Source organism: Lingula anatina, chromosome 10, assembly GCF_051362555.1.
Source record: "Lingula anatina isolate TDL-2025a chromosome 10, LinAna3.0, whole genome shotgun sequence".
NCBI classification, from domain to species: domain Eukaryota; kingdom Metazoa; phylum Brachiopoda; class Lingulata; order Lingulida; family Lingulidae; genus Lingula; species Lingula anatina.
In genome coordinates, this window is record NC_141776.1 from 9,168,602 (window position 1) to 9,190,138 (window position 21,537).

General features: G+C 38.1%; 2 protein-coding genes across 8 annotated transcripts; both read right to left on the reverse strand.

Moving 5' to 3' along the window:
* Window positions 1-3,395: 3,395 nt before the first annotated feature.
* Window positions 3,396-9,725, reverse strand: LOC106171380 (uncharacterized). Of its 4 annotated transcripts, XM_013551697.2 has the most exons (5): window positions 9,568-9,610; window positions 9,362-9,460; window positions 5,153-5,374; window positions 4,408-4,522; window positions 3,396-4,235 (listed from the first exon to the last, which is right to left on the reverse strand). In XM_013551697.2, the coding sequence occupies exons 3-5, from the start codon at window positions 5,363-5,365 to the stop codon at window positions 3,997-3,999; spliced, it is 567 nt and encodes a 188-aa protein (XP_013407151.2). In that variant the 5' UTR covers window positions 5,366-5,374; window positions 9,362-9,460; window positions 9,568-9,610; the 3' UTR covers window positions 3,396-3,996. The 4 variants fall into 4 exon arrangements, with proteins under 4 accessions (XP_013407151.2, XP_013407149.2, XP_086853150.1 ...); XM_013551695.2 differs by lacking the exon at window positions 9,362-9,460 and having other exon boundaries at window positions 9,568-9,725; XM_086997024.1 differs by lacking the exon at window positions 9,568-9,610 and having other exon boundaries at window positions 9,362-9,547.
* Window positions 9,726-14,253: 4,528 nt separating this feature from the next.
* LOC106180042 (beta-1,3-galactosyltransferase 1) lies at window positions 14,254-19,648 on the reverse strand. Of its 4 annotated transcripts, none has more exons than XM_086997562.1 (3): window positions 19,383-19,648; window positions 18,725-18,832; window positions 14,254-17,561 (listed from the first exon to the last, which is right to left on the reverse strand). In XM_086997562.1, exon 3 carries the CDS (start codon window positions 17,226-17,228, stop codon window positions 15,993-15,995), a length of 1,236 nt encoding a protein of 411 aa, XP_086853688.1. In that variant the 5' UTR covers window positions 17,229-17,561; window positions 18,725-18,832; window positions 19,383-19,648; the 3' UTR covers window positions 14,254-15,992. The 4 variants fall into 4 exon arrangements, with proteins under 4 accessions (XP_086853688.1, XP_086853689.1, XP_013419358.2 ...); XM_086997563.1 differs by having other exon boundaries at window positions 18,719-18,832; XM_013563904.2 differs by lacking the exon at window positions 18,725-18,832.
* Between the last annotated feature and the right edge of the window lie 1,889 nt (window positions 19,649-21,537).

Below are 21,537 nucleotides of genomic sequence, written 5' to 3' on the forward strand. Positions count from 1 at the left end.
TCAGATTGCAAACTATGTTTGATTATTTTAGGGTCCCACGTGAAGAAGTTTGCATCAAAGTTGCACTTTCCTGGAACCATGAATAATAATTAAAAAAGTCATCGTCTAACCTAAAAAAGGAATAGGCCTATACGTTACTGTCACAAATGCAAAACTGTGAAGCGTTTTACTCACTTTGAAAATTCAATAATCACTGGTTTTGGTCTTTATCTCCTACAAGTATAACGTTGTAAAAATATAATAATCTTCTGTATAGAGCAATTAATTGTCTTTGAGCAACTTTAGTTTGCTTGTCACTGAATATTAAAAAAACGGGGAAAATAAACCCTACCGACATTAAAATAAACATTAAATAAATAAATTTTCCCTTGGTGGTCCAAATATTATATCAGAAATCAATCTATCATGGAATCACAATATATTTTTCTGTCAGCAAAAGAAAATATGGTTTTCTCTTGCGCCAAATACTTGAACAAAATGAAACATTTTGACAATTTTTCTAGCTAGGGAACATACGTTACCTACTATTATCCATGACGCAAACTCCTTGTACGTAATGTCTAATTTACCATGACTGAACCACTACAAAATATCGGGACGCGGTATAAAAATGAAAATTAAATGACCCGGAACATACGTTACCGTACGTTTTTGGAACATACAGGGTTACCACTTAATATGGAATATTTTTTATCATTGTTATTTTTGAGTGCTGATTAATTTTTTTTTTTTTTTTTGGCTTGAGTCATTAAAAAAGTATGTCACTGAGTGATAATAACATCCAGTCTTCTGTTGTGAGATATTTTGGTCAATAATATTAAATCTGACATAAGATGCCATTCAAAAGAAAGGAACACCCTCAGAAAACCATATCAACAGTTTGATGTCAGTATAAAATATAAGATAAGATATTAAAGAAAGTGATAGCCTCCGGACAGTGATATGTTACACAGTCAAAGAACTCACTACATAAATCATGAGAAGTCAGTAATTGCGGGTATGACCTCCAGCAGCCGCTTGCAGCGCCCTCATCCTACATGGCATATCCTGTGACACGTTTTTTAGAGTTTGGGTGGGGATATCATTCCACGCAGTGATATTTGCCGGTCGCAGTTCATCACTATTTACCGGCAGAGGACCATAGCTATTAATTCTGTGAGTTACTTCCGCCCACAGATTTTCAATTGGGTTCATATCTGGAGAGTTTGCAGACCAGGGCAGTTGCTGAACCCATTGGTTTTGAAGAAAAACAGTGATTCTGCGGCCTCGATGTGGGGTTGCGCAGTCGTCTTGGTACACAAAGTTGTTCCTGAAGATGAATCTTACCAATCGAAGTATTGTTTGCTGTAGAATGTCTCTGCAGGAATCCTGGATGAGGTTGCCTCCTAGAAAAACCGACTGGTTCTGGGCACCGACATGAAATACTCCCCAAACAGAGACGTTACCATCCCCTGCTTGCACCCTAGGCAGTGCACAATCATTGTTTTATGCCCCTCGTACACGTCGGTGGCCACGGATTCGACGATCAACCCTAAAAAATCCATATCTGGCCTTATCACTGAAAACAACGTGATTCCAGTGTTTTGGCTGCAAATGCACGTGGTCCCCAGCCCTTTGCAGACGTCGCTGTATATGACCTGCTGTTAACAGTGGTTTCCTTACTGGCCTTCGTGCAAAATAACCGACTTGCAGAAATCTCTTGTTCACGTGGGACCTTGAAACGGGCGTTTGAATGACATTCTGCCTCTCTTTTCTGAGGACACTGGTTGTCTTTGTACGACCAGCACGGCCTCCACTAAGGAGAAGGCGATCCTGTCGAGGTATTGGAGTAGGTGCCCCTGTAGCAGCATTTCTTTGGAGGACTTCACAAACGGTTCCTGATAAATGTTGAATTACCTGGCAGTGGCTGTCCGTTTCTGGCCATTTTCTCTGAGAGCAAGAATCCCATAGTAAGCTGCGTTGCTTTGCTGTCGTACCATATCTTCACTAAGGTACCTGTCAAGTTTCAGAGCGATCCCTTTGTTGCTTCTCTAAACACGCTCCAAAGATTGACCAAACCCATGCGTTTTTATACAAGGGCAGAAATTGCCGAAAAGATCACCCCTCACATTTCTGACCACAGAACATGCAACTGCATGCATCAATTGTTTCGAGAGTTGTGTGGTAATTAGGTAACACATCTGGCTACACATGGAGTGACACCTCAGCTTTGGATTTAAAGTAGTTAGAGAGAAATTAAATATTTTGTAGAAAATTTATTGGGCAAAAAATAATATTCCATATTAAGTGGTAACCCTGTACGTTACCATGTTCTTTGCATGGTAAAATTTAAAATTTGAATTTAAATTAAGACAGTCGTAGATTTTTGTCCATGTTTTGAAAATTGAATACAACTTTAAATTCATTCCATTTTATTTTCTGACACTTCAGCATGTGAAATGCACCTCTACATTGGGTTTGGGTGAATAATAGTAATAATACATTTTAGTTCTTAAAATTTCGTGCAACCTTCACCAAAACACCTGAGGCACTTTACTTTTGAATATTTAACCCCCTGATAATATGGTTTTTATTATCTTAGGCCCACTTTTCTTTTTTTGGTGGTGGTGGGGGGGGGGGGGGGAGAGTGCTAGTATAAATAGTTTTGGAGCCAAACTTCGAAGGCCTTAAAAAAGGGAAGAAGAAATTGAGTCATATAATATTGCTGAATATATCGTCAGAAAGCCTGGTACCTGGAGTTTACTTATAAATCTGCTTATTCGACAAATTGCATAAGTGCTCAAAAATCCAAAGACCGATGGCTATGGCTAACATACAGAAAAAGAATCAATTATCAAAAGTGCTTGATAATTTTAATTTACTTTATTAAAGTGAAAATATCTTTATTCCTTTTATTGGCTGAAAAATGTGGTTGCAACCGCTTTTATCAAAAACTGTTCCTTTTCATCGGACACTTCTATCAGTTGTTCTCAGCTACATGTAGTATCAGCTAGTAAGCACGTGTTTCCATTGTGTCAGTACATGTAGCACTCCAACATTTGATATTTTCTGCCACAGCCAGATGTGTGTGTGTGTGTGTGTGTGTGTGTGTGTGTGTGAATCAATCTGGAAAAAGTGACCATTCTTCGGGAAATCCCAAGACACAAATTTAGGAAAGGTAGATACGTCTTAAATGAGCAGAAATATTACGCCACATTATTTATGTAACATGTAATGGGCTACGGACAGAAATCTGTAGCTCATTGAACAGCAAAGTTTACTTTGTTGTAAATTAATAAATTTTTGTTTGGCGTATTTTCATTATGTCTACTGAGTACATGGACCCCCGCCCATTTACCAGAAATGCCGATATTATTTTTCTAGGAAAATTAATGAACTGATTACCACACACTATATAAGACCGCGAGTTTAAGAGGTTTATTTACATCGAAATTGTTGACATTGTAGCACCTTAAATTTTTTTCCAGTGCAGGAGGAAGAAATAAATAAAGATCTTCCGATCCGTGCGGCCCAATGGGCTTCCTGATGACCAGTATGCATATGGCGATTTCATTGTCAAACATAATAATACTGAAAAGATCTATATATGGGAAAACAAATGAGACCAAATCTGTTTAATAATATTAATAAATATAAAATTAATTTATATTATTATCTTTAATACGATAACTAATACCGCAAATATTATATAGGCGTAATTTCCGTCTTCATTAGGCCTATCACCACCACCTTTCCAACCGTAAGATAAATATGACGACGTAAATAAATAAGACATAATCGACGCATCTTCACAGCAACTTCGTGCCTACGTTATAATATATGATAGTTCATTTAGCGCAGACGGTTGAAATAGAAACATAATGAAAATGGAATGTGGGGTCTCTTGGCAGCCAGTGAAACAAATGGTAATGACGTTTACGATGATGATGAACATGACTATAATGATGGGCACCCTCTCCACAGGTGAGCTTGTTTCTTGAAACAATACATCTATTATCAGCAACTTGTTAAATGACAAAAGTTCCACTGCTTTATAAATCGTGATATTCCTTTCCAAAACATGTGAAAACCACGTGATACGCGGTTGAGAGTGACGTCAGGGCACAGCGAGGCTTCGTTCTGTAGAAAGTCCTCCTCTGCTTGGCAAAAGTTTAAGCCGTAAATGACGCGCTCCACGTGCCGAAAGAAACCCTTTCCTGCATCCTGCACAGCATCTTCTGCGCATAGTATTTTACCTGTTAAAAATAAATCGAATATTTATACTATAACTTTATCATATGTTTAAAAGTAAATTAGGCAGAAAGTTAAAAAAAATATTTCAAAAACAGGTGAAAGGGTACAAGAAAAATGGCACACACACACACAGAGAGAGAGAGAGAGAGAGAGAGAGAGAGAGAGAGAACTTACGATGGTTTAGATCATCTGTGACTGCGAGGGCTAGTTCCCGGCTGATGTTAGTATGTATCCATTTCAGTTCCTCAAAACCGCTGTCCTGGTGACCCGAGAAGCAACCAACTGCTGCCTAGACAATGTCATATACAACACATAAGTCTACAAATTTGGACGAACCTTTTATCTTGTTGGTTTGTGTTTGTGTTGTCACATGCTGTTTCAATTGTATATGCCTACTATTAGGCCTACACAAAGTGAACTTGTGAAAAAGTCAATGGATAGAAAGATGACAGTCTCATACATATTGTTTACACTCAACAGGACTTCAGAAACATCAGACCATCAAAAACTGTGTTTTTCTAGGAACAATTAGGCTCATGAAGAACATGGCTGATTTGAATGGATCGTACTGCTTATCGCTGCTTTTACGCTTTTTCTGCTATTCCACATGTCTGTTCCTCATTAATGCTAACTTTACCTTAGAGTTAATGAGCAATGTAGTTAGGGAAGCAGGTATAAGGAAATGGACTTGTCTATAGCTACTGGTCAATATTAGACAAGCTTTGTACACCGCAAGTGCTTTTTGAATTTGTATTAACTAGAATTGCTCGATAAAGAAATATTTGCTGACAAGAGATAGTCACGAAGTACAATCGCCGCCTACCTTCGAATTAAAAAAAAATGAACAAAAAAAATGTATATTAGTCAAAGAAACCAATATTTTAGCATTATAAAAGAACTGAGAATACTGTGTCATTACCCTGAGTGCGGCTGACCCGGCCCGCAGAATGGACTGGCGGTCTTCATACGCCTGGTTATAATACGTGGACACCACGGCACACGTGCAGTTTTGTATTACCGCCAACACGTACTTCTGGGATGAACTGGGGGAAGAGGGGGTCTCCAGCCCACGTGCCACGCGCACGGTCACACAGAACAGACTCAAAAGGACGTTTAACTTCCCAGACGTCATATCTATAACCTGAAAATATAAATGTCTGAACTTAATTTTAAATATACGTCACGTTTAGTGTGAAAACAGCTCGAACACGAGATCGTTTTATGTGCAACTGTATGTATCAAGCTGCTGTTTTTTACTTTTAATACTGGCTCTCGTCTCTTTTCGTTAAACCTATTAAAATTTCATTCTTCCAGTCAAAAAACGGAAAAAAAGCATTGATGTTTTTCGCACAACTAAATCTATACTGTTTGCGAATTTTGCAAAAGACATAGACGGAATGTTTTTATAAACCTCAGACAAATTTATAGAAACAACCTAATTATCCGCTCATATGTCAATGATAATCTGAAAGGATAGTTGAGAACTGATATCATCTAAGGACAACAATCAACGGTTCATCTTCATCTTTTTCTTATAAAGCAGTTCATATTACATTTAAGAAAGCATGGCCTATTTATGCGGAGAATGCCTAAGTTCAGTGCTGCTCTTGCTAAAGACACTGACAGTATGTAAGTTGAAAGAAGTTACCCTCTACCAGGGCCGTAGATAGATTTTGCTCTAGATACGGATACGGCTCTTCTGGTGTATTATGTGCACATTTCTGTACCGCGAATATGTGTCATGAGTTAGCCAGAGACACATCTCCGTGGTATCAGTTAATATCAAGTGAAAATCAATCTGTGGCCCTGGAAAGAGAGACAGAGAGAGCCTGACACAGTTAAGTTGATTGATCCTCTCCATTCATATATTTTATTGTCATCTACGGCATCCACGTCCTTTCAATAACTTCTAGTCTCTTTAAACTCTTTGTTTGGCTTTTGTTCGAAGTTTAATCCACATTTTTTAAAAAAGTTATTTTACTTTTAAATTTCATAGTGCATGTACATACGTTGAAAATGTGTAGACACACAATGTAAAAAGAAAGAAAGAAACGAATTACTTCGAAGCAGGAAAAAGACCTGACCTTTTAGACTTAATTTCTATAAAAAGGCTTTATTTGTGGATAGTAAAAAACGGAACTCGAACCTCTTCCCTTCTTAAAAAAAATCTATCCGACTCGTGGTGCTGTGCAATACCCCGTACATGTATTGTGATTTGAAGTGACGTGTTCAGGAAACCTTTTTACTACACAATTTGAACATATATTATATTATATATAGAATGCACCATGCAGTGCACTGCCACATTATGTAGACAAGTCTGTTTTGCTAAGTTTTTAAGTTATAGCGGTACATTTATAGAAACTACAGCTTAATTTAAAGCGTATGTGAAAACATGAGTCGCAGGCAATATTGAAATTTAAGCAGATATAAATCCTTGTAGGCGAGATAAAAATCCAAGTCATAGATTATTTTAGATAATAAACTTAATAAAATTAATTTTATCATAAGAAAGCCAGGGAGGACTAAAGAAACCAACCTTTAATCTTCCTTTCCTGACACTCGCCATAACTTTTTAACAATTTTGGAAAAGGCAAATATTGAAACCCACGCATAAGAGGAAGTTTTTGATTTTCGCCTTTCAATTCCATGGACTCGCCTTCCTTGTAATCTCCGAAAGCTATAATGTGCTGTCTCTTGTATCTCTCACCATATTAAAATAGGTCATCAGGGTTGAGAAAAAGAACAGTGAGAGACCCGGATGAATTATTTTTGCTCTATAATGCGATGCTCGTAACAGGTATTTTAACATTCGCGCCATGAAATCGCGGTTTGAGGCGTTAATTCGGTGTTCACGAGCACAAACCCGTGACAAACGGCAGTTTTGGTTTCTGATGCTTAAAGTTCCGGGTTACAGAATAATGCTAGATAATACTGTTAAACCTTAATGGTTTACTGGTTGTTAGGGTAAATGTGAGTTTGGTGGCACCCCTCCCTCTCTCTCTTAAACGCATAAAACAGAAACAACACTTGCACAAGTACACACACGTGCGACGCGCACACACGTGACCCACCAGACACAGTCGTGAGGACATCCCACATGCATGAAGCACTAATCTAGAATCGCGATATGCTCTTTGTCTTTAATTTAATAAATCTTAATGATAATGTGTGTTAATTATAATTAAAGACATTAATGTTTCTGTCAAATCTTGATCCCCATTCCATGTTTCCAGTGTGGAACACTCATTCACATTCAGATGTAAAAAGTAGACAATGTCGTCAATTTTGAGGCTATATGCAAAGAGACCTGCACAAGTTTCGATTTTATTTTCATGGTGTAAGCGTTTGACCTTATCAACTTGTCGCGAGATGTTAACAGTTAAGGTTAACGCTTACATTTCGCCACTGTCCAGAATAGTAATGACTTATCAGAACCCCTGGAATATCTTATTTTGTAACATTACACAGAAACACTCAAAGTTTTCATTTGTGCACACAATGAATTTCGAATTAAGATTCCAGAACCATAAAACAGTACTTGTGGTGTACAGCGCTGAGTTCTTTACATTAACAACGCTTTGTCAATCCGCAACTGTTACTTAACATCCAAATACTTATTTAACTGGGACGTCACAAACTATAAGGTGTCGTGTTCAGTTGTGAGGCCCTCAGTTGCCAAAGGTGTCAGTGGAATAATAAAACCAACGCGTATCAGTGTTAATTGTCGCCGTGAAGCTCTCCCGTCCCAGCGCTAGTTACAGGGGGTAGGAAGCCCTCACCGATAGAAAGAGTAAATTGTAAACTCTTTCACAATTCTGCTGTGAATTATCCAATTTTTCAGTCAGCTGATGTGACATTGATGATAAGACGGCGGACAACATGTCTGCCCATATTGAGGTGTAACATGTTTGCAACATGGCAAATGAATGTTTGAAATGCAACTAACCTGCCGATGGTAGACCCGGACTGCCTCTATTCCCTCTTTTCTTTCGAGTCCCACGAAGGCGAGAGAGCGTGTGGCAGTAACTTTACCCCCATAGTATATACATGTACATACACATATGCATGCATAGATATATGTTTATCTGTCTATAGGTCCCTGGGCCTCCGTGAGACAAGTCATTTAAAGTAGGGAGATAGCGAACGAGCAAATTATAAATAATGCCTTCTTCACTGGTTAAGCGGCAAACGCCGTGCGTTGTAGAGTGTCATTAACATAGGATCACGATATGCACAGAGGGCGGTTTTATGGAAGATTTGGTGACAAACGCTAAGGCTGCAATTATACAATTAAACAAAGAGACGCTCTTTTATCACTTACGATCAAAACACTTTAAATGATGGGATCGGGAATTATTTAGTCTGGATTGTCTGGGTAAATATTGGCACCACAAACGGTTGGCCCTAGTTTGGTATGACTTTCGGCCTAACAACGGCAAAATCATCTGCCAACATCTCTTTCTACGTACCTGTAGAACTACTGTGTGTAATTTGTTCGATTATATAGTAACACTTGGGTAGAATGTCATTCCATTGTCAAAATGCGTTAAATAAGCCCTTCGTATGAAAATATTTGTAGAGTTTACAAGAATCCTAATTGGATTAATTTTGTTCTTAAAATAAACAACCGGCATAGTGCAAATGTGTCAAAACTGAAAGCACTAGCAGAGCAATAAAAATACGGGTTTTATGTCACACGGTGTTTTCATATGATACATATCATGCATATATAAAGTGAATTTTATTTCAAATACTTTTTTCGCTTGCAGCAAGTGATGGTAGGTCGTCGCTTGCGGTCAAACGTCAGGGAACGTGATCAATATGAAACATAGGGCATAGCAAACGAATGAGTCGACAATTAAACCCATCGCTTAAAGTTGATAAATTAAATGAACGTTAAATACATTATTATTAAAGATCCAAAAATCAGAGAAACGATCTGCCTGAGCTCAGAGTCATAGGTGCGCAACAAAACGCATTTTGTCATCAAACTCGGCGCTGTACATAGCGTCCACGTAGCACATCACGGCGGTGGGCATAGAAACGGTTTGATTAATATTTCTGTTGCGTTTCTTTAAATTTACAAAGTATGTGACAGATACCTTATGATGTTCACTTATCTTACCTTACACTTCCTCCTTCTTTTAAAGTGAAAACAAGTGCCACCAGTCCTTCTGTGGATCTCCCCTTCTCAGTTAGCCTTTCTGGTATTTCCCTCAGTCTTCTATGTTGTGTTAAGCAAGGGGAGAGGTTCATTAAAGAAGCATCTACCCAGCAAAGGTAATGCCAACTAAGTTATCGTCTTTATCTCATTATAACAAAGCTACTTACCTGTTTTCATGTGGCAGTGTAAACCTCGAGTAGCAAGGAGAAGCAGACGCCAAGTTCACGATATGATCAGCTCGCACGACGAACTTTGGCCTCGCTACAGGTTTATGATCAACTAATGACAAATGCAAAATCGTGTACCTGAAACCGAGGTCTTTTTAAGGAGGCCGCACAGTAAGTTTGCCCGCATGATCTAGCCTCAATATTCATTGTACTATGTTAAACGCCGCATATGCTTCGGCTTACATCAAATGTAAGAGATGCATGAAATCAAATATTTATAATTGTAAAACGATATGAAGCGTAGAGTAGTGTATATGAAGTCATATTACAACTCCTTGGTCATATTCTCTGCACTGCCGACTTCAGTGTAAGAGGAAACTGTTGCTTTTTGTTGTATTATATCTTTCTTATTTCTGCTCACTGCTCCAGTGATATGGCCTTAAAGAACGTGAGAAGTTATGGCGAAGATGAGTGTCCAATAGCTAAAATTTATGTTCCATGTCTATCCAAGTAGAAAAAAATGGTTTGAGTCAATCCCGTAAAAATATTTATCTCTAAAAAGAAATTCAATCCGCTAGATTTGAACGTTGGCGTTGATCGCAAATGTCAATCTGAGAATTCACCCCCTCCCCCGGTCTCTCTGCTTGTAACCCCCCCTCTCTCTGCTTGTTTCATCCACACCCACCCTTCCAGTCTCACCACTTGTGCCATGCAGCCCCCACCCCACCCCAGCACCTTATATTATAACAGTTAGCATTGATAAATATATGGTTCTTTTAGTCCTGTAGATTGCCGTATGAAAACTAATAAATTTCTTGCCGCTGGTTATACTCAGTGGATTTTTATTTTTAACATCGTATTTTGTATATTATTGCGAGTGCATTTAATGTACTACTAGGTACTGCAGACCTACGCTAGCATATACACAAGACAAATCTGAATCTACGTATTTACCGGTATCTACGGTGAACAGATCTTTTATTTACCAAAAGTAAAAAACAAAACCATTATAGTCAATTTTGATCATACATGTTAATAAATGTATATTTCCTAATGATGCTGATCACAAGAAAGGACACATAACAAAAAAAGAGAAAATGATAAATAAATAAATAAAAATACGTGAGTATCTGTTTTTATTGAATTGTGAGGAAAATGAAGTTGTATAATTTTTCAACTATGTGTACAGTAATCTCAAATCAAAAGGACATCTTATTTATGCACCCAAGTCCGTTGTGTGACAGAGAAACGTCGCTGACCCATACTGATTTGGCAACGCGGATACAGGGAATGGGGAGATGGCTGTCCCTACTTTTGGGGCCTCTGGGTTTTATACGTTGACATTTTCAATATAAGACGTGAAAACTACGTATTCTTAATCCCGTGTCCCCTCCTTGTCGACACCGTAGTTCTATCCATAGCCCCCCTAATATTAAACCCTTTTCCTTGAGGGATTTAATGTCTTCTGCGCCTCAAAATGTCGGGGAAACACCGGCATGATCGCAATGGTCAAACTTGGCACTGTAGACGTGGGCTTGACCAAGTGGAAGTTTTCTTTCACTTAACATCATGCTTTATGCCTTTGTGACGTGACTTCTTCAAATGATTTTCATTGAAGCAATACCAGATATTTTATTCTTTATTTTATCCCTTATTTATATTTTTTGATGTAAGCACAATAGAGTAGTTTCTGCAGTAGCCTAGGCAGCGAACAATGTTAAATTGTAACATTTAAAGCTGAATAAATTATTATTAATAAGAGAATGGAGTGTACACAGCTCGATAAACAACAATAATAACTGTTAACCACGCACATGAAATCAATTCCATACTGGCAGAAATCAAGAAGGTGGCAGCATTAGACCCTGGTCTCAGTTTGTTATTGAATTATACACATTTTGAACAGAAACTTGCTGGCATTGATCCTTAAAGCTTTATAGGAATGAAAGTGCCACAACGACGTTATGTGTGGTTCTTTCTTCTCTTTTTACTTACCTGTTATTTATATTATTTGTTAGGGAGGGAGAAGGGAGGGTGAGTTTATCAGCCATCACAACTGACCAGCTGTTTGTAGTCCTGATAAACACGTATCTGACATGGTTTTTACGATAATAATTATGTTAAGATACCTCTACCGACATCATTAGTACTAGCTATCATGATCATCATTTTGATCAATTAGCAAGCATAATGCGACAGTAAAGATACCAGCCACCAAGGGCTGAGATCGCCAAAGTCGTCGTGTACGCTGTACTCCGCAAGAGAAATTTTATAGATTATTTAAGAGATATATTTATAGTGTCGGTAGATGCACATTTGGCTTGGATGTGATTTTATCTGCCTGTGTTTTTACTCTTTTCCTACTGACGTGCGACATGTAATATCGTACCTTTATGTCACCATTTATCAGTGGCGATCAGTACGCTGTGTCTCGTCAAGGATTTGTATCTCATTAGAAGCTCAATAATATTAATATAGGTATCTGAAGAAAGATATCTCATTATCTTGGAGTATCAGTTTTTCAGAGCTGCCCAGTCATCTTTGCTTTGTTAGTGCTGAAGACACTAAGACCCCATCAGACAAACGGGCCGAAAGTTTGTGATATCTTAATTTTTCTCACGATATCTTGATTATTATCATGATACCTTGCTTTTTCTCATAAATCTTAATTTTCCTTATGATATCTTGATTTGTCTTAGTCTATTTCTTATTATACGGAGCAGTAAGAAAAGAAAGCGGATTACGTATCAAGTGCAATGACGGCGAAAATCGTTATATTATTCCACAATGAACTCCAAACATCAGGATTCCCCCAATCATCAAATGCACGATTGCCATGGAACAGTGTTTTCTCCGTCACTGAGGCCTTGCGTTCCAACCCTGGGTTTGGGGTATTAGTCGATAATGCGTCTTTCAATATCGTTTCAAACCATGTTCATAATTGCGAGTGTAATTAATGTTTAAAAATTTTGTTTAAAAGAGACCACAATGATAAATATTGAAGACCGTAAACCACACTAAATGTGGTAATTTTTCGTACATGTAATTAAGCCATCAGTAAAAAGAATAACTCTTTATCCTTTTGGAACAATTTATACCTTCTAACTAATACAAAGGCCTATATTGCGGTAATAAGGAACATTTGACCTTGACGTTTTTGAAGGGATTGGCTTGGTTGCTGAACAGACCTCCTAGCTTTCCTATGATAGCAACAGCCAAGGTCACAAGAGAGAAGGTGTCAATTTGACTGCTCCTGTTGAATTCCAACTCACCACATTGATAGGAAAAAAGGTCCTAGTCTAAGTATTCAAATCATGACATAGTGGCAAGGTATATGAAAGGAGCGGACCCAAAGGTAATAATATTGGGACATTTGGGATTTACAACACTCCAAAATTTTACTCTCGCAATAATGGAATAGTATGTTCCTTTCTAAGCGTATTTTCTGGCCAGACCTTATGGGGTAAATTGACAATCTTCTCGTGAATATGACTTGACTGTGACTTGATCACGTCTGCACACCCGTTGCATAGCACCGAAAATTTGAATACTTATCTGGAACAAACGCTACTCGCAAACATAGGGGTCTGTGTTATTAAGAGGAGACTGGATGCATTTTAATAAAGTGTTTTTACTTGTCAATCCGCTATGCCTGTATGTGCTATCAATATTCATCTGCCACATATTAATATATTAACGTATTTGCTATCAGTAACGACCTTGTTTATAGAGAGGTTTGTTTTAAACAGTTCGATACATAACTGTGAATAATCGTATCAATCTCTATCGCTGAGGGAAGTTTTAATTGTGGTCTGTGTCTTTAAAACACAAAAATATCACGTAACTGCTTTATATACGCTCAGGAGCTGATCACAAGAGAGCTCTACCAAAATGACATCGGGGGAGTGGGGGGGGGGGGGGGACTCACATTACCGCTTAGAGGAAATGATGCCTAGAAATCATATAGATATTTAAAATTAAACTTGACAATGGTCTAGTGGTTTTTCGTGAGTGATTGTTTTAAATTAATTAATTAAAAATGTCATTATTTAAGATTAGGCAATGTTTTGACAGTGACTCGTGTTAAATTCATGTGCCAAAATGATAACAATAGTTCTAAGAATAATAAGAGTTTGACTGAAGGGAGTGTGTTAGAAGAGACACCATGTCACATCCGGTACAATGTAATGCTCTATGATATGAAGGGGCAACCGAGATACTTGTTTGTCAGTTATATTTTCGTTTCTGATCAAATCGGAATGTTGGGCACTTTTAAGTTATATCGTGTAGTTCAGAAATATAAAACAATATTCCACGGCTTTGACAGTGCCCCTTTTTGATACAACCAATGCAACAATATTGAAATCAAGGCATTGATGCTAGTGTACATGTAGTGGTTCTATATGGAGTTCGATAGAAATATGAGGTTTAAATAATTTTGTCACGACGACAGTCTATTGTTTAACATGTATGTGATATTTACCGGAAGATTCATCACTTAATCATGAAGACTGCTGGTCACTGTGATCATGAACGAATTTGCATAAATACTGCAACTGAGAAGCCAGACCCTGTGTTTGCAGCACCAGATCTGATAGAGATGACGGGGTGCACGTCTATAACACGTCTATAACAGTGGAAATACCCGGAGTTTAATGAAAACACGTAGAGCTAAATGAAAAGATGTACTTTTCAAAATACACGGTAAGTTTATTGAAGTATTCTTGTCTGACAACCATGCGCCTTGCAACATATATGACAATATAGATTCTTTAGCTCTTGCAGAGATAAATGTCTTGTCAATGCTATATGTCTGTCCCTTTCAGGGCCACTTAATATAATACTGGTTACTAGTAGCCATGAGAATGAAATTAGTCACTGTTAACTTTATATGACAAGGAATGTTACATCTTCTATAACCGTTTTACAATAAAAAAAATTGTGAAAAGAAAGATGTTGTCCTAAAATTCTAGAACAGAAGGCCGCTGCAAATCATGTATAAACACCTTATTATATTAAAATTACCAATTACACCCCACGTCAACTTACGGACTGTTTAAAATAAACCGTTTACAAGTATCGTAAGTACGGGTGTGTGGGTGTGTGTGTAGGGGGGGGGGGGGGGGGTCATGGGGGAGGGGAGGGGGGTCGTCCTTGGGAAGTATCCCCGACTCGGTCTCCACGTATGATGTATCCACACAGTAACGTTATCGTTCACTACAATGGCGGTGAAACATATTGGCGCAAAACACTCCTTGCACTGGCCCCTGCATATTCTACCCTAGTTTCAACTTACAAAATCATACAAATTATTGCGTCCACTAAATAAAAGCTATTCGCTTATAAAGTAGCTTTTTTTTTTGCAAAGATGAAAAATGAATCGTATGTAAATCATATCATCATGAATTATTACACGACATTCCATTATCTATTTAGTAAAAATATATATAAAGATGTTAATAAGTAAATCTCAATTCGTATTTATAAAGCCTTATACTTCGGATGACTAGCTTAGTTGCTTCAAATGTATACAAGTCACTAAGATTACATTTTTATAACGATACAATTGAAGTAATAAACTTCGTGCAAATCAGCTTTCAAAAAGTCAACAATTAAATAATCCATCGAAAATAGCAATTTCTTACTACATTAACCATAATATTGACCTGTTCTGAAGTATCTAACAATTATTCACTGAAGTTTTTATTGTACATGGATATTGAATGATGTAAATAAAATACCCGAAACATTCATTCTAAGGTTATTGTATCCTTAGGTGAAAGGCTGTTCTAACATTTGCAGATGTGATTGGTATTTGATGACATTTATGGCGACGACGACACTACAATATCCGCAAATAATACAGAATAACAATGACGTTTGTAAAAATGAACCTGCACTGTTAGTTTTCTATACTACTAATAATGGTATAACATCACATTACCTAATGCACAAAATGTCACTGCCTTGATATGTTTCGCTACATCCCTGTGACTCTCAATACAGAAACCCCCGTCCAAAATAGTTGTGTTTCACCTGTACATTGGTAGAAAAGTGATTATTCAGGCTTTTGAAATACATCGGTTATTTTCTATTCATTTCACTTGATCAGTTATGCTCATATTCTTGACCTGTAGGCGTATTTCTATCACTGAAAAATACTAGAAAATTAGAAGGTAAGAAAAACATGGTTTGTAAGTATTTGAGCAAAGAGCGTGTATCAAAACACAATGTCGACAGTGACGATATGGACGCAGATGAAAATATTATGTAGAAAATGTCTAAGAGAATACACCACTACAAAGGTCCATTTGTCTCATAGACTACGGTGAACTGTACTGGAGGTTGCCTCAGCATTTCCAATTACCCCATGAGAAATTTTGTCTGAAAATTCCAGTAAACCTTAGGATCAGTGTTTATGCCAACTATTTCTTTGGAATTTTTATGGAAGGTACATGCTCACGAGAGAGTAACCGGTTAAAGATAGTCCACATAAAATGAACGCCCGGGCTCTGCAAATGTGCGAAATAATATCCACGTTTGAGAAAAGTTTTATCAATGTCTCCCATAAACCATAGTGCCATTTTCCCGTTAATTCTGCGGAAGTTCACACCTCCAACTTTGGCGGCTAATATCCCAACATATACGTCATCAATCCAATAAAACGGCGTTGTTAGGGACGCTCTAAACATTCGGTTAACTGCACGAGTTGTTGTGACGTATGCCAATCCCATTGGATACGTCTGATAAGTGTTGTCTCTGTATTCTTCTGTTGTAACATACCACTGTGTGTTTTTCTTTCTGTAAACTGATGGAGTTGTAATGGCGCCCATTATAAAATCTTTCTCTTTCTCGGCTTGAGGCAAATGCTGTAAGAGGCGGACGACAGTAAAAATGTCTGCCATGACATCATCATCCGCCTTAAGTACGTACTTTGAATTGTTGCAATTTTGAGAAATCCACTTAAAAGATGCCATATGTTTGTAAGTCATGTTCCGATAATGGTCCCTATAGTCCTCCTGAATGAGATCGTGATACAAAGCATTTTCTTGGTCAAGTCTGGCGTCTATTGTATTATTTAGTGACAACCCCAAGACAAAGACGGTTTTTACTAACGAATCCCGCGACCCGTTGACAAGAAAATATTCCGGGCTACCCCACGTTTTACGGATAATATTCCGATTTTTAAAATTCTCCGGTCTGGAGTGAATGATAATGAGCAAGAAAACTTCTCTTTGAATATCACAGATTCCTCTTGGTTTCATGTAATAATTAAACTCGTGTAAATTCGCTCCTTCAACTTCAAGTTTATGGGCACTAATTTGATATTTCACTGAGTGTTTTCCATAATACTGATTAGGTCCTTCGTAAGGTCCCAATGGCTGGGACCGCTCGACCCGCTTTTGTCCTGGTGCTAGACTTACTAGCTTTCCTCTTCCTTGAGTCAAGTTAACCGATAGCCTTCCTCCGCCTGAGAGCATCAAACCAGGCGATAAAGACTCGTAAGTGACCTCTGTTCCTCCTTGTTCCAGGCGAGGTCCAGCTTTTAACAAGCGCGGTTTGTCCAAGAAAAAGAAATAAACCATTCCTTGCACAGCTAAGATGAGAACGCTGATTTGGCAGACGCAATAAAGCTTTGTGCGTGTATGTTTTCGAACCATGTTACGGCCGGCAGAATTGATAGGTTCTTTTGCCTATGAACCTGATGGCTGTATACAAAAATGCAAAAGTATTTTTTTAATTTTTGTACGTAAAATGTGGCTTATTTCTTCACAGTCTACGCCGAGACTTCCTATGAGGTGGTGACCTGACTAGGTTTGTAGCTCAGAAGCGCTGTGACGTCATACACATCTCTACCTGACGTCAGTTTTCCCCGTGCTGCAGGTAAATCCTGGTATTTGATGTATGTGCCTTGACATTTACATTATAAAACTCTCTCAGAACGACACTGTTTGCCCCTTATGTCTGGTATATTGCTGTCCACTGCCGGTTGTCTAAAAAATAAATAAATAAAAATAAAGATAAACTGCGTTATAGAATGCAATGTGTATGATTTCGCGAATGTGAAACTCTATAGAAGAAAGTGAATAGACTACTGCTTACGTTCCTGTAGTCATAATCAGTCGGAAAAATACAACTGATAATAATAATAATAATAAACAAGCCCGCACATACGCGGCTCACCTCTGTGTAAAGGGTAAACTCAATGCATATGCAAATAAATGTTACAGTAAGAATTCAGAAGGCCAAGTTGGTAACTAAAACCTACACTAGAAACTTAAATCAACATCGTAAAAACTAAAATATTCTATATTAATATTATTTCAAAATATAATGAATGTAAATAGCGTTTAAAATATACATATAAAGAGTTGCTGAAATCAATTCAGATCTTGTGGAAATAAAAAATATTGATATTAAAATCATGAAGAAGTTTGGAGACTCTCCTGAGGATTCTTAAGTCTAAAAGCACTGCAAAGAGCAGGCTGAAAATGAATAGATATAAGACGCATAAACCACTAAATTACATGTCCATAGCAGTCTGGGGGACACAATGTGAAGTTTTTCTATATCACTTAACTGGCCACTCCCTTCCCATCTCGTCACGTTCATAGACTTCCAAGAAACTGTAGGTGTAGCACTGTAGCGAACCTGGCCATGGAGGGGTGAACAGTGTGAACGTGTCATATTTATACTCGACATTGACCATTCGAAAACCTAGTCTGGAAGATGGTGTTCACATTACTCACATGTATAGGCCTACCTCAAGGTGTGAACTCACCTGTTAAGGGGAGCCCCACATTGTTAACAGCTTACATACAGTGTACTAGTAGTGCAGGGAAATGAGTAAATGTACATAGGCGTCCGAAAACATAGTTCCATGTCTCTGCATCGTTATTTTTCTTGTTATCTTAAGTGCTTAACGCTGCCTTAACACCTGGATGCATGTCGCCATGTTTTCACGCACACTGTCTGGCAGTTGCTGTTTATCCACCTGAGGTACTGCATTGAACCACAGTGATAGAAAACACAGCGCCTAGCAGATACATGTGGTCGCCACAGGCCGAGGCCCAGACAAAGATGGATACAGCGTACCAGTACGATCAATGGCGAAATGAAAGGACTCGCCAGGTGCCTTAACATGACCTACTTTTACCTGTCACCATCAGGTGTGCTCCGCAGCAAATGCAGGACATCGTTCCCTGGGGTACAATGACTGCTTAAACGACTGGAGACCGATCGGCTACTGCTGTGACTTTAACCCCTTAGTATAAAGAGTCTGTAATTAATCCGATTGATCGGGACTTCACCGTTCGCCCGTTCTGGGTGCGTTCAGGACGCTTCCTAATATACCAGTATTAAAATGGTCAAACTGAAAAATTACTCTAGTAGATATACTTGTTGTCCAGTATAGGTTTCCGGGAATGCACCAGTTTACATATACCTAAATATACCCACATACCATTAGCTATGATGTATATTGGTTTGTAAGTACTGTAGATAGATAGTATCTATCTACTTACAAACCAATATACATGTGATTACTTGTCAATATATATATATATATAGGTATATATATAAACGTACCAGTTTAACAGTACATATACTTACATCCATATGTACCACTATACATAGGCCTATATTTACATTACATATATATACATACAAATACATATAGCTCTTTGCGGTCACAGAAAATTAAAGTGCAAAGTTTTTCATATTTAAACGATTAACTAAGAAAACAAATTCAGTAATGCTTGCATTAAAAATGATGAGCAAAGCGAAGATGCCCAAAAAAAGTCCCCAAAACCTACCTGAATGTGATATTTGGTGAGCAACAGTTCAAGTACGCTTATGAATTGGAAAGAGTACACGTACGATGTGGCCGCTATTCAAGATGTTTAGCTGAGATACATGCAAGGACCGGGGTTGATACGAATCATTGTAATTATCCAGCGGAGTACGAGGAAGTTCCGATATGCATCACTCGTGTAATTACAAGCACTACTACAAGCTAGGCGGAGGCGTCTACGGACCAATGTTGCCGAAATCACAGCACAGTGCCTCGTTCTCGATGTCTGATTATATTCCTAAGTCTCGCTGTGCTACTGACCGAGGAGATGTCATAGACCGGTAGCTTTACGTGACTAGCAGTTAATGTTGTCCTGTTTTTCTTCTTTGGGATAAAAAGATTTTGTGAGCAAAGTGTCTTCAGAGTTGTTTGTTGTATTTAGACACATTTGTTTTAGGCCGTCTTCCCACGACTTTGAAAAGACCGTTGATTACGTGTATGCATTGTCTACAAAGGAAACTAAGATAGTTTTACTGATTTTCATGAGCTACGACAACGTCCAATGCCTTCGCCCGGCGGGAAAAAAGGGAGCGTGAATCTATTTCAACCAAAACTGTCTAACGGAATAAGACAGATGCTTATTACGCAAAAAAAAAAAAAAAAAAAAAAACTGAATTTGCAATTTAGCCGTTTACCATGAAGTTAAAATCTGCTTAATGTAATGCAATCGAAATCCACTGTCAAAGCTCGAGCAGACAACTCTGTGGAGATTTGAAAACCCTTGTCAAGTCTCCGTAAAGGACGTAGATAAAGCACGGAGAGAGAGAGAGAGAGAGAGAGAGAGAGAGAGAGAGAGCTGTTAACTCACGAGCAGCATCCTTAATATGATTAAAAATCAATATAAAATAATATATGCCTGTGCCAGGTATACTGACTCTCTTTTCTTGTCAACTCCATAAGTCAATACTTGGTGGCCATGTTATATAATATACTGCGGAGAACACAGTTATACGTGAATAGCAATATAGGCAATTGTAATATATATATGGATGATTAGTAGAAAGTGAAATACAAACTATGTTTGAAAGCAAAGCAATATAGCCTACGTACAGAGTAGACTTAATATAATATGTTCCGGGATGAGCTGACAGCGCGGTGTGCAGTCGTATTTAAGTCGTGGCTGTACAAATCTTATTTAATTTTTCTGGATAATCTTGTCTTTTAGAACTACCCCAGCGTCATAGACCAGATCCCAATTTACTCCCGTTAATAACTGGACTAGGGCAGATCCTAATCTACTCCCGTTACTAACTGGACTAGGCCAGATCCCAATTGGGCCTTTGTCATTATTGACAGCATAGTGAGCGTTTTTATATTGGCCAAGTAATTTACACGTGACCTGCCAGTGTAGTCGTATAGCATACGTAATTGAATTGTGGGTGTTATAGATCAAGGTCTATCATATTAAATTTACATGTCTGGCAAATGAAATTTAGCTTAAAAAATCATCTGTTGATGATGGACTATTGAATTAATATTTAAAGAAAAATCATTTTATATCGATAAAAAGGAAAGGAATCTTTTATTTTAATCTTTTATTTTAAAAAGCAACAGATTTTAGGAAAAAGCCTGCCCATTAATATTTTGTACAGCTTTTTAGATAATCTCTTCATTTTCTTAAGAATATATGATATGTACAAAGAAAAGTGTGAGTCGTTTGCCACCCAACAGTTATAAACTTTGTAATACTTGCAGGAACATCTATTTAGTATTCAGGTACCTTGAAGGGGAAGTTATATAGATCAGCTAAAAAAACTAATTGAACCCAGTAATAACTACTGTGAAATGACCAACATCAATTGTGAAGGTTTGAAGGTATTATATCTTTAAATCTTCATTGCCCAATCAATGCCTTTGGTGACTCGCACTCCCAGTGTACTGCCATGGAGTCTGGTTCACATTCAGGGCCGTAGCCTGAGCAAAATGCCAGGGGGGGGGGGGGGGGGGGGCAGTTAGCGGACACGAGGGGGCGAAGCTACCGAGGGGGGTGGGTGTGGTGTGTAAAATTCCAAATTCCAGGGGGGGGCAGCTGCCCCCCCTGCCCCCCCGGAGGCTACGGCCCTGACATTGACGAATCTTAAAACTCATTGAAATACATGCATGATGACTGTAAAAAA

Coding starts and splice junctions, on each gene's coding strand:
- LOC106171380 (XM_013551695.2), bottom strand. CDS start 5,365: ATGACGTCTGGGAAGTTAAACGTCCTTTTGAGTCTGTTCTGTGTGACC. Junction 4,523..5,152: donor CCGGGTCAGCCGCACTCAGG/GTAATGACACAG, acceptor GACATTGTCTAG/GCAGCAGTTGGTTGCTTCTC. Junction 4,236..4,407: donor CACAGATGATCTAAACCATC/GTAAGTTCTCTC, acceptor TATTTTTAACAG/GTAAAATACTATGCGCAGAA.
- LOC106180042 (XM_013563904.2), bottom strand. CDS start 17,228: ATGGTTCGAAAACATACACGCACAAAGCTTTATTGCGTCTGCCAAATC.